At 41.7% G+C, this 13,541-nt stretch overlaps 1 protein-coding gene across 1 annotated transcript in view; it reads right to left on the reverse strand.

The window, feature by feature from the left end:
• The window catches only part of LOC102293672 (sickle tail protein homolog), a gene marked incomplete in the record, with an annotated part of 115,846 nt that overhangs the window by 50,311 nt on the left and 51,994 nt on the right, over positions 1-13,541 (reverse strand). Inside the window, 3 exon segments of the mRNA XM_042216064.1 lie at positions 2,151-2,244; positions 6,183-6,381; positions 11,623-11,821. Coding sequence (XP_042071998.1) covers positions 2,151-2,244; positions 6,183-6,381; positions 11,623-11,821 — 492 coding nt within the window.

A 13,541-nucleotide genomic window follows, 5' to 3' on the forward strand; every position in this document is an offset into this window, starting at 1 on the left:
AGTATCACCACATCATAAATTAAGTTTTGGTCATCCTGATACCTGCAATTTTGTGGCATCCCTCTTTGATAAATCTTGTGGGTCTATGACCGGGGAACACCACAAACGAGTACAGGAGACGTTTCAGTGCAACTGTAACATTCCTGACTGCCCGACAGACGGTAGCCTTGGAAACGTGCTCAGCGTCACCAATATTATACAGAAAGCTCCCGTTTGCAAAAAACCGAAGTGCAATACAAATAATATGTAATGAACTGAGAGCATGTCCGCGATGTGTCACATGAGCAATATTAGGCCTGAGGATGTTATTCAAATAAATTATAGATTGTGCTGAAAAACGGTAACGTTCACACAGAAAATCATCAGGAAATGATAAAATGTCCAAACGCGCTCTAATCACTCTCTCCCGGCGGAGAGCTCTGCGGAGAATTTGGGCTTCAACATCTACTGGCTCTTCAAGGAAGGGCACGCCATGTCTGACACTTCCTACAGTCAGGTTTCCGACAAAGAGGCGGAGAAAGTCAGGGTTAGTTGAAGTAAACCTGCTAGGGGGCAGGTTAGCTTCACGGAGTGTGTCGTCATAGTAACTCACTCAGAATTAATCTAAACTCGCTTTGTGAAACCGAAAACCCAGAGTTTTCGTTAACTCAGGGTATACTTACTCAGAGTTTGCACTAAACCGGCTTCCTGAAACAGGGCCCTGGTGTGACAGACAACAACCACACAGTACAAAACATGACTCCATGACACTGACTCATAACAACTTATTTATATATTAAATTAACACTCACGCATTGACTCTGTCGGCTATGTTTTGCCATGCATGCTCCCTTTCTTTTGCAGCTGAGCCTGTGCTACTTTTTTTCCGCACAATTTGCATGTTATCGGCATATGCTGCCATCAGAATTTCGGCCTCAAGCGCTGTAAAATACATTGACCGCGCCTTCTTTCCCTCCGTCTCCATGGTGACTCGCTTAATCTGTGCTCCACTAATCCTCGTGCGCGCGCTTAACTTGGGGTTAAAGCAACTCCGCGTTGACTGAACTAATTGTTATCAGCCTTTCTGAAACCGAATATTCCGAGTTGGACAGTTCGGGGTTACTCAACCCTGCGTATCGTTTTTCACTCTGAGTTTTCCAAACCGGCTAGGGGCCAGAGGGTGGCGTAGTTTGTGTTCTATGTTATTGATGTTTTGTGAGTTCCAGGTGGAGGCTGACCATTGGTGGAGCACTGGGAGAGGCCGGCTGTAAATGAGGACCCTTCTGCCCCTGGCTGCTTCCTGCTCCCAATGAGCTGTGGCTGTGTGTGAGACTCTGTTCTCTGGAATGAGAAGCTTTTGCTGTGTTGTGAATAGTTTTGTTGTAAATAGTTGTAAGTATTTTTACTCGGTAGCTGTAGGGCTGAGAAGCTATTTTCTCCTGTTTTTGGTTAGGGAGGCAGAGAAGAGACCTGCATTTTCTTTTGGGTTTTCTCCGTGTAGGTAAGCCAGTTTCACTTCATTTCTAGAGAGTTTTGTTTGTTGTTTTGGCCATGCTCACCCTGACGCTACCTTTTGGAATTTAATAATCTGACTGGTTATGTAACTCTGTGGCAGTTTTTGGTTTGTTTTCCTTGAGAGCAGGAGTGTGAGGACATTCTCTCTTTTCTTTTTATTTTCCTTGTGTTGTGCACCGGTTTCCCCTGGGCTGGGGTGTAACAAAGTTCACAGGTTTTAAACAGTTAGAGCTCTGTAAATGGGCCCCGTACTTGGATACATTTTGCTAATCCTTTATTCTGATGGACAGATTAACAACCTAACTGGAAGTTTCTGATCTTTATGTTTAGTTGGCCTGATCCACACCAGACACGGGTTCAGTGTCCAGGCTCTCATATAACTACTGTTAATATTTTTGCATTTTATATTCACTTTCAGTGCTGTGTCCTGAAATCAAAGAGATGGATGTTAATAGCTTTGCTCAAAATTCTAGTACTGCTGAAATGTAATGGGAAAATGTTGTTTGTAGTGTGTTTAGCTATCCCTTTGATTAAAGATCTTGTATATACTGTAAATATTAACGACTTTTTGCATGTACCATTTTCTGTGGAGAAAATAAACCACAATGCATTAAATTGAAAAAAACAAACAAAACAAAAAAAGCTGACTGACTCACCTTTCCTCCTACAGTGGCAGACTTGGCATGATGTTTGAACACATGTTCAGGGTCTTTATGATACGCCTTCAAGAAGGAGTTGGGGGTGATGTGTCTAGAAGCAACAGATTTGCATGATGTGACAAATCAATGTGTGCAACAACTTCTACAAAAGGTATACTGAATCAGTTTTGACACATGTGAAACGCATTATTAAATATTTAGCTTAAGTTGTGGTATGCTGAAATCACTGAGTAGTAATTAAATGGATCAGACATGTTGTTTGGTCAAAACAGGTCTCATGGCTGTGCAGCGTGTACTTTAAAATAAAGGGGTGGTCTAAATTTTGTTTGTGAGAACAGTTTTATTTAGTTTATCATTGTGATGTTCAGCATGCAATTGTTAACATTTTGCTGTCTATTTCAATTCAGTTACTGTTGATATATGAGGCAAATTGATTTCCTTTTGCTGCCTAAACCTAAAACGCTGAGAAGTCGTTTTGTAGAAGGTGGGAGGCTCTGTAACTGAAAGGAGATGATATTGAGAGTGCCATTATCTCTAGGTACAGCAGGGGATGGAGGATACAAACCATTTAGAGCACGACATGAAGTGTATGCTTTTTTGAATGATGAAGCCTTTTAACCTCAGGGTTCTTAATCCTTTTGAATTTGACAAGAAGCAAAAAGTGTAGCTGCCAGACTGAGTATGTAAGGTTTAGTGCTAAAAACAAGCTTAAGGAAAACTATGTATCAATTAAAGATGGCAAAAGTGAAAAAAATGTTTCCTTTACAATTGACACCAAAATATTTTCAAAATTTTTCATCTTTAGTAAATGTAAGAGCAATATAACAAAACACAATGACAGATAATCTGAATTTGTTAATGAGTAAAAAGGACGGAGGGGATTGTGATTTGTTTATAAACAGTTGTGCTGGTAAGTTTACATACCGTGGCAGAATTTGTCATTTTTGGGCCATTTTCCAGAGAATATGATTGATAATACAAAACTTTGATTTCAATCATGATTAGTGGGTGGGAGAAACCATTTATTATCAAACATACCCTTTTTAAATCATAATGACAACAGAAACTACCAAAATGACCATGATCAATGTTTATATACCATGAAAGTTTTAATAATAACGGTGACCAGTCCGTGATCTGTTTCCTTGTAATTAGTTGTGTGTATAAAACGTCAGTGAGTTTCTGGGCTCCTGACAAACCCCCAGTGCTGCACTGATGTTGGATTCTGAGCTACAGGGAAAGCAAAAGAATGATCAAAGGATCTGTGGGAGACGATAGTTGAACTTTATGAAACAGGAAAAATGATATCCAGGCAATTGACAGCATCAATCAGCAGTGTTCAAACAAAGAAGTGTGAAAATTCATTTGTAACGGAGACAAACATTTCAGCCAAAACTGCCACAAAACTTGTTCGGGATGCAAGAAGAAAACCCACAAATAACTTCAGTTGACATACGGGACTCTCCGGGGAAAAAAAGTGGATTTCAAGATACATAATAGGAAGCACTTAAAGAATAATGGCCTGTGTGACATGAATGATGGACCACATAGTTGCAGTTTCGACACTTCATTATTTGGTTGCTCTTTTCTCTAACACTCGGCCGCAGCTTTTCAGCTGCTAGCCACACACAAAACAACAACGCATGTCCTAGTACATTCTTTAATAGGGGAGACGTAATTGGCTGATGGAGCTCCAGTGTGTCTCAGCCTCCCTGCAAGCCACACCCCGCCACATACTCCCATCGCCCAACCTAGCCCGGGGAGCCGTCTGGCCTAGCCTATTCCATCCCTCTGCGGACGGTAAGTGGGGACTGGCCATGACCATCTGTGTCCCGGCCCATGGACCAGCAGCAAGGAGGAGTCGGATCAGGGGGCCGACCGTGTACCCAGATCCTCCTTTTACAGAAATAACAGCCTCTAAATGCTTCCTATGGCTTCCAATGAGAGTCTGGATTCTGGTTGAAGGTATTTTGGACCATTCTTCTTTACAAAACATCTCCAGTTCAGTCAGGTTTGATGGTTTCCAAGCATGGACAGCCGCTTTAAGTCACACCATAAATTTTCAATAATATTCAGGTGTTGGGACTGAGATGGCCATTTCAGAATGTTGTACTTGTTCCTCTGCATGAATGCCTTAGTAGAGTTTGAGCAGTGTTGAGGTTCATTATCTTGTTGAAAAATCCGGCCCTGGCGCAACTTCAACTTCACTGATTGTGTGAATGTGGTGAGGCATTGTGTTCCTGTTTCTCTTTAAACTTTATTCTTCTACCTTATTCTAGTTGCTCCGTTTCTTTGCCGCTTAACTACTCCCTCAGTTTTCAGCCGATTGCTACCATTCAAATATTTAAACTGTTCTGCTATTTCTGCTAATGCCAGCTATGTCCTTTGGTGCTCACAACTTTTCTACTTTTTGAGATATTAAGCTTTTTATGCCACTTTTTGGCCCATTTGATGAAAGAGACCACATTTTCAGTGTGATCACCAGTTTAGCTTGCTGGACTGAGCCATGTTTTAGCTCAGTGAGATAAGCAGCCATTTTCAGAGCGGGAGGCCAGGGTTAGAATCCCGCTTATGGCAACATTTTTTTCATTAAACAGTTCAAGTTTTTTAACTCTTTTCAACACAAATTCTACCTTCTTCACCCCTTTCAGCTGTTTTCAGTTCCTTCACCTCTTTTCAGCACAAATTTCATTTTCTTCACTTCTTTTCAGCACAATTCAGCTTCTTCTGTGCAGTGCACATTTTTTCTCTCATCATATCTTTGTTTTGGGACTGGAACTGGTTTGGCTCAGTGGGATGAGCAGCTGCCGAGAGACCCAGTGATGAAGGTTCGAATCCTACCTGTGGCGGTTGCCGCACATCTTCCCTGCTTGCATGCACACTACTTTCTTGACACTCTGCAGTGTACCCTTTCAAATATAGCCATCTTCAGCAAGCAGTTCAGCTTCTACACATCTGTTCAGCAGATAATTCTGCTTCTTCAGCTTTTTTCAGCAGATAATTCTGCTTCTTCAGCTTTTTTCAGCAGATTCCACTACACGGCATTCACACTGCATTTTTGCAGGAAATGCAACTTTTTCTAATTCTTGATTCTGTCACTGATCTTCTGCATCACTTTCCCATACAGCATTTCCTTGTGCAAAGTGCGCTGAATAGTTGAACGATGCACAGTGACACTATCTGCAGCAAGATTATGTTGTAGGTCTTTGGAGCTGGTTGGTGGCTTGACTATGACCATTCTCACCATCTCTGCTTATCTAAGATTTTTCTTGACCTGCCACTTCGGGTCTTAACTTGAACTGTGCCTGTGGTCTTCAACATCCTCACTATGTTCCTCACAGTGGAAACTGACAGCTGAAATCTCTGAGATAGCTTTTTGTATCCTTCCCCTGAACCATGATGTTGAACAATCTTTGTTTTCAGGTCATTTGAGAGTTGTTTTGAAGCTCCCATGTTGCCACTCTTCAGAGAAGATTGCAAAGAGGAGAAAAACGTGTAATTCAGTACAAAAGAAATTTCAGCTCTCACAAACTATTCCAAATTGCAAAACGCTTAATATGTCTCTAACAAAACCACTCTAACTTTGTAAAAATAGGAAAGATTTCTGTTTTTCACTATCTACTATAGAATTGATTTGTTTTTTAAACAACCTAACTCCAAAGAGTCTAACAGACACATTTCTCACTTTATCATATAAAAACAAACCCAGTTAAATATGTAATGTTTTTTACACTGACAGAAAGGGGAGTGTCACTGGTGCTGCCTGCTTAAGATCAAAGTGGGCTGCATGTGTACATGATGTAAAATTAGTTTAACACCCCTGATTGTTTGTGTTGTGATTATAAATACATTTTTATATAGATGGTTTCACCCAACCCCTAACCACGAGCGAGTAAAAAGTTTTTCCATTAGCATTCATATTCTCTAAAACAAAAAAATGGCCCAAAAAAGTCACAAATTCTGACAGGGTATGTAAACTTATGAGCACAACTATGTAATTGTGTATATCATTCTCTTTACCACCCTCACCTAATATCCTCCAGGTCATAGTAAACATTGCGGGTGGTATCTTTGATGTAGATGGCCATGTTTGGAGACTGCAGCATCTTCATGGTGAGCTGTTGAGGGAAAGCGGTAACAAACAAAGCCCGAAGAGCATCCTGATTGCTGATTTCTGTGGGCACCCAGACTTGCTTTGTTTCCTCCCCATACTGCAGGAACAGCACACCTGAAACAACACAAACAGGCAGGAAGAGGGGCCATCAGTCTGTGTCAGAACCGTACAAAGAAACATCTTCAAATCTTAATACGCAAACTGATGAGTGGCAGCTAAAATAAATATTTTTGATGTTTATTTTAATATATTTAGCCATATACAACATAAGAATGCTAATCCACAACAAAATCTTTAAATTAAATAGGGTACAGGTGCTTGCTTCTCAATGGCTTATGAAGCAGACAGCTTATAAACTAAACCTTCAAGCTCCAACACAAGAGCTTGCAGGTGAAGTGTGAAGTATGAATAGATTCATGCTGAGAGATTATTTAAATCCCAGTAATTCACGAGCTATCCTATGCACTCAATTTGTCTCATATGCATACTGTCATGGTCCACATGACCCAGCGTTTTGTGTTTCATTTTGGTATCATCTTATGTTTTGTATTAATTCTTAGGGTTTGGTTCTTGTGTTTAGTGTTTTAGTGTGCTCCCTCCTGTGCTCTGTTCGTGTCCCTGAGTTAGTGTTGTAGAACAGTTTGTGAATTTCCTGTTTTACTTTGAAGGTCTGTGTCTCGTTGTGTCTATTAGGTTCAGCTGTGTTCCCCTCTGGTGTGTCATTCCCTAATTACCTTGTGTGTTTTTACAGTGTGTGCCTGCCTGTGATCCTTGTCGGTTCGTCTGTGTTATTCAGTGTTTCTCTGCGTCTCTCTGCCCTGCTTCCTCCGTGTCATCTCCGTGTATCATCCTGTGTCCTTATGTTTTCAGGGTTGTTTATTAGTTTTTCCCAGTCTAGGCTTTAGTAGCTCCCTGTTCCTTATTTCCTGTTTTTGTACTTCGCCGTCACTGTAAATAAACACTTACTCGCACCCCAGCCAGTTCGTGCATTTTGGGTCCTTTTCTCGTAACACCATACGACTGCTGCCCCAGCCGTGACACATACTTAGTTACGTCTGATTGTAATCAGCAATTAACCTGATATGTAACATACAGTTTTCAAACAGGGAGAAACATCAAAGTATCAGGAACATAGATAACATGCAAACTCCACAAAACCTGAGGAAGGTTCAGACCTACAGGCTTTTTAGCTGTGAGATGACTGAGCTAACCACTGCAACACTGTCCATCTAACAGAAATGCTACTAGGAGAAACCTCAGCAGTCAAATTAGCTGCCAGGATTAATGTTAATTCAGTTGGTAACTTGATAAAATGAAACTTCTTTTAAAGGGATTTCTGCAGCTACAACTCTAATGCCTCCAACTGTGTAATGCTTGACACGCTTGATTAGCAAGCAAAAGGTTGCTGGTTTGATTCCAGTGGGGGACACAAATGCCTTTATTTGTGTTAGGAAGAAAATTGGATGTAAAGTTTTTCACCCTTGTTCAGAACCATAGTATCAAACTTGTTCTTGAAAAGCAGTACACTCTTTCCCCCACTCTACAACACTGTGTTAAACAGTCTGGTTAAAGAATTAATACATATCCTGACTTCCACAGGTATATCATCTGAAACATCTGCCTTTCCATTTTTCATCCTCTTCATAGCTGCCCTCACTTCCCACTTACTAATCCTCTCCCCTTCCTGATTTATTCATTTCTCCCTAGTGCAATAGCAGCATGAAACCCTGTGTGAGGGGGAAGGGGCGGAGCATGGACAGCGAGGTTAGGAGTCTCACGGTTTTCTGACCGTGTGCACAGGTAGTTCTGGATAACTGCTTATTTTTTGGAACTTTCATGCTTATTTAGGAAGGAGTTCATTGTTACATCTTCAGTTTGTAATACATAAACAGTCTTCAAATCATAATGCAACTGGAAGCATTTCTTTTGGAAACCAGGAACACAAGACTCCTTTTTTAAACTTTGTTTATTGGAAATTACCCTACATAGAGTTTCAAAAGTTCTGTTAAGTAACGTGGCGCCAAACCATTGAGACTCTTAAAAACAAGTAATAACATTTTAAACTGGATACGGAAACGGACTTGAAGCCAGTGTTAGGATGCCAGTATAGGTGTAATGTGATCACACCTTTTCTTTCCTGTCAAAAGGCAAACATCTGCATTTTGAACACTGAAGTAAGAACTGATCAGAGCCAACATATAAAGAGTTACAGTAATTAAGATGACAGGTAATAAAAGCGAGGCAGGCCTTCACTTTACTGAGGAGCCTTAGTTAAAAGAAACTTGTCTTAACAGCTGAGCTGATCTGTTTATCAAATTTTAAAGCACTGTTGAAAGTCACACCAAGGTGCCTTGCAACCAGATGACAGTAAGACACTAAAGGACCAATAGCGCTGTCATACCCATGTAACAGACTGGGTTGCCCAAAAGTTTATTTCCTCACGACTGTACATCTCTGGGACAGTTCACTAGTGCCTGGTTAGAAATATGGCTGTTGGTTTGTATACGCAAATACAAATGTATTTGAACACAGTGTCCAAATACATTTGAACACAGTTAGTGTCCAAATGTATTTGGACACTAACTGTGTTCAAATGTATTTGGACATTGACACAAGTTTTGTTTTTTTTCTGTTTACTGAAACATATTCCAATTATAGTTATATAATGGGCATGGATATGTTTACACTCTCAGCTTTCATTTAAGTCTACACTCAAATTGGATGAAGAGTTTAGGAGTTTCAGCTGCTTAACATGTTCCACCCTCTTTTTAAAGGGACCAAAGTACAGTGGCCCCTCATTAATCGCGGGAGTTACATTCTAAAAGTAACCTGCGATAGGTGAAATCCGCGAACTAGTCAGCTTTATTTTTAACAATTATTATAGATGTTTTAAGGGTTTAAAACCCCTCACTACATACTTCTCAGACAAGCATGAACATTTTCTCTCTAGTTTAAACAGCCTCAAAGTTCAAACCTTCGTAGAAAAATAAGTCCAGTATTATAGAATCAAACCAAACATCAAACCCTGTTTTCAGGTCCAAAACATGGGAATAGAGCAACCATTGATTGACAGTGGTCTATAGCCAATCAGGACGCAGAACACAATGCGCTGTAAAAAACAAAAAAACAAAAAAGAAAACAAAAAAGAAAAAAGGAATGCAAAATTTTAGGAAACTAATTTTGCAAGGCCGCAAAAGGTGAACTGCGTTACAGTGAGGGACCAATTGGAAAATTTACTTAAAGGCTATTTCATGGGCAGGTGTTGGCAATCCCTTCATTATGACATTATCAAATTATCAACTGAAAGCTGCTGCAGTAGAGGCCTGGGAGAGTCAGGAGGACACCTAGTGATGTCCATGAGTTCAAGACTTAAGGCTGTCATTGCCAGCAAAGGATTTTCAACCAAGTATTAGAAATGAACATTTTATTTTCAGTTATTTAATTGTCCAATTACATTTGAGCCCTTGAAATGAAGGGACTGTGTTAAAAATACTTTAGTTCCTCACATTTTTATGACATCTTTTTCAACCCACAGAATAAAAGCTCCGTCTGAGTTGTTTCATTTAAAGTTTATTGTGGTAATGTACAGAGCCATGCACACCACTGCATCCTTATGCTGTGGTGTTCCTCAAGGCTCTGTGCTTGGCCCAATGTTATTCTCATTATACATGCCCCTCTAGACTTAATCTTTGAAAAATATAACATTTGCTCCATCGTTGCACTGCTTTCTCAAGTGCATGAGAGAAGTCAGAGAATTGCTTTTGGGCAATTCCCTTATCCTGAATGAAAAGAAAACGGCAATTGTAGTGTTTGGCAACCATACCCCCTGGGACATATTAGCTGATACCTTTGGTTCCTTTGCCACTTCTCTCTCTGACTCGGTTAGTGACCTAGGTGTCCTGCTGGATAGCTCTTTTAAATTTAACAAACAAGTGTCCTCAGTAATCAAATCTAGCTTTTACCAACTGCGCCTTATTGCTAAGGCTAAGCGCTATGTCCCTCATAAAGATCTTGAAAACTCATTCATGCTTTTATAACTTTTAGATTGGATTATTGTTATTCTCTCTACTTTGGTCTTCACTCTGCTCTCCTTCACAGACTTCAGCTTGTCCAGAATGCTGCAGCTCGCCTCCTGACTGGTACTAGAAAGCATGCCTCTGTCACCCCTGTTCTTGCTGATTTGTATTGGTTACCCATAAAATATCATATTGAATTTAAAATATTGTTGCTCACCTTTAAAATTATAAATAATTTAGCCCCTAGCTATCTGGTCGATCTCCATAGTCCACATGTCCCTGGGCGAGCCCTCAGGTCTTCAGCCAAATTACTCCTGGCTCAGCCTAGATCTAGACTTAAATCTAGGGGTGACCGTGCTTTTGCCCTGGTTGCACCTAACCTGTGGAACGACCTTCCCATTGCCATCTGTGCATCAGACTCCATTTTATCTTTTAAATCCAGTTTAAAAACTCATTTATTTAACCTAGCTTTTCCATCTACCGTAGTTAGTGTCCCTATTTTATATTTGGCTCAATTTTTTTATCTATATACTTTATCTTTTAGCAATATCTGCTCTTGGTAACTTTATTCCTGTATAATTAGTGCACTCAACCTGCTGACATATGTGGTACTTTGTTAATAGTCTTTTATTTAACCATGTCTTTATTTTCCTGTTTCGATTGTAAAGCACTTTGGTGTACCGCTGGTTTTTTAAATGTGCTATATAAATAAAGTTGTACTGTATTGTATAAAATCAGAAAAAAATTGTCTCTGTTCAAATATTTTTGGTCCTAACTGTATATCTGGAGGTCATCTGCAAAGCAATGAAAGGACATTATGCTTTTTATAAATGGACCCCACGGGGAAGCAAATATAAAGAGAAAAGAATGGGCCCCAGTAGAAAACCCTGAGGTACTCCACAGTAGAGCAGGGCAATATGGCCAAAAATATTTATGCGATATGTGATATAACTGATGATATAATTGATGTGAGACAAAATACAAAATGCAACTCCACAACTTTACTAGCGCAAAAAACCATCCATTTATTTTCTATGCTATGTTTTTTTTAATGTGTGTGTGTGTGTGTGTGTGTGTGTGTGTGTGTGTGTGTGTGTGTGTGTGTGTGTGTGTGTGTTTATTGTATCATTATGTCTTCTAAAAGTAAATGTTTTAAAGAGAGATGGAAGTGATCTGGGAATGTGGTATTTTATCATAAATTGGATCCTGACAGCATTTTCATGACCATATTTTCCATACAGCTTCTGCAGGATATTCATATGTGTTGTCCAAATCAGTTAAGAAGTAAACTATTTCATACAGTGTTATTGAACAGATTTATTTAGATGTGTCTACATACCTAACGGCCAACTTCTTGTCTGACCACTTGATCGGCCTACAGGTAGACTTGCTCTAGCCTTAGAGCCCCTTGTAAAGGCAGCAGATAGGGGTATCATCTCTCCACCAGACATGCTACTTGAAACCAGCCTGTTCTGCTCTTTCACCAAGTGTGGGACACCAGCACCTTGGGGACTGTCAACAAACCAGGGACTCCTTACCTGGATTGAAAGAAAAAGCAAAAAGATCATGATTATGGGAGAGAGGAGAAAATGGTAAAAAAAAATCTTTAAAAGTGCTTCTACTACTAATCAAATCTTATGTTAAGAGACATATATATCCATATATATTAGGGCTGTCAAAATTAACACGTTAACGCAGCTTAATCCATCATCATGACTAATCTGATTACATTTTTTATCTTGGCACATGCGCAAATGGGCAGTTGATCTGGTAGTAACGGCCAGCAGAACCAGTCAACTCAATATGGAAGATGATAAACAGCACATTGGCTCGTTTGATCCATCCATCCATCCATCTTCATCCGCTTATCCGAGGTCGGGTCGCGGGGGTAGCAGCCTAAGCAAAGAGGTCCAGACCTCCCTCTCCCCAGCCACCTCCTCCAGCTTCGGTAAATTGAGAGCTTCGCTTTTACACTCAGCTCCCTCTTCACCACGACGGACCGGTGCAGCGTCCGCATTACTGCAGCTGCAGCCCCAATCCGTCTGTCGATCTCCGGCTCCCTTCTCCCATCACTCGCGAACAAGACCCCGAGATACTTGAACTCCTCCACTTGGGGCAGGAACTCATCCCCGACCCGGAGTGGGCACTCCACCCTTTTCCGGCTGAGAACCATGGCCTCAGATTTGGAGGTGCTGATCCTCATTCCCGCTGCTTCACACTCGGCTGCGAACCGTTCCAGTGCGAGCTGGAGGCCCTCACCCGATGAAGCCAACAGAACCACATCATCCGCAAAAATCAGAGATGAGATTCTGAGGCCACCAAAGCGAAAGCCCTCCGCCACTTGGCTGCGCCTAGAAATCCTGTCCATAAAAATTATGAACAGAACCGGAGACAAAGGGCAGCCCTGGCGGAGCCCATCACCCACCGGGAACGAGTCCGACTTATTGCCGGCAATGCGAACCAAGCTCTTGCAACGGTTGTATAGGGATCGAATGGCCCGTAGCAATGGGCCAGACACCCCATACTCCCGCAACACCTCCCACAGGACACCCCGAGGGACACGGTCGAATGCCTTCTCCAAGTCCACAAAACACATGTAGACTGGTTGGGCAAACTCCCATGCACCCTCAAGTATCCTCGAGAGGATAAAGAGCTGGTCCAGTGTTCCGCGACCAGGACGAAAACCGCATTGTTCCTCCTGTATCCGAGGTTCGACTAGCGGACGAACTCTCCTTTCCAGCACCCTGGCATAGACTTTCCCAGGGAGGCTGAGGAGTGTGATCCCCCTGTAGTTGGAACACACCCTCCGGTCCCCTTCTTAAAGATGGGGACCACCACCCCGGTCTGCCAGTCCACAGGTACTGCCCCTGATCTCCACGCAACATTGCAGAGGCGTGTCAACCAGGACAGCCCTACAACGTCCAGAGCCTTCAGGAACTCGGGGCGGACCTCATCAACACCAGGGGCTCTGCCACCAAGGAGTTGTTTAACTGCCTCAGTGACCTCGCCCCCGGAAATTGGCGGGTCATTCCCCTCATCCCCAGACTCTGCTTCCTCCTCGGAAGACGTGTCAGTGGGATTAAGGAGGTCCTCGAAGTATTCCTTCCACCGCCTGACAATTTTCTCAGTCGACGTCAGCAGCGCTCCGCCAGCACTATACACAGTGCAGGTAGAGCACCGCTTTCCCCTCCTGAGACGCCTGACGGTTTGCCAGAATCTCTTCGAGGCAGTCCGAAAGTCTTTTTCCATGGCCTCTCC

Source organism: Haplochromis burtoni, unplaced genomic scaffold, assembly GCF_018398535.1.
Source record: "Haplochromis burtoni strain Fernald_Lab_line unplaced genomic scaffold, NCSU_Asbu1 Contig_912, whole genome shotgun sequence".
Lineage (NCBI taxonomy): Eukaryota > Metazoa > Chordata > Actinopteri > Cichliformes > Cichlidae > Haplochromis > Haplochromis burtoni.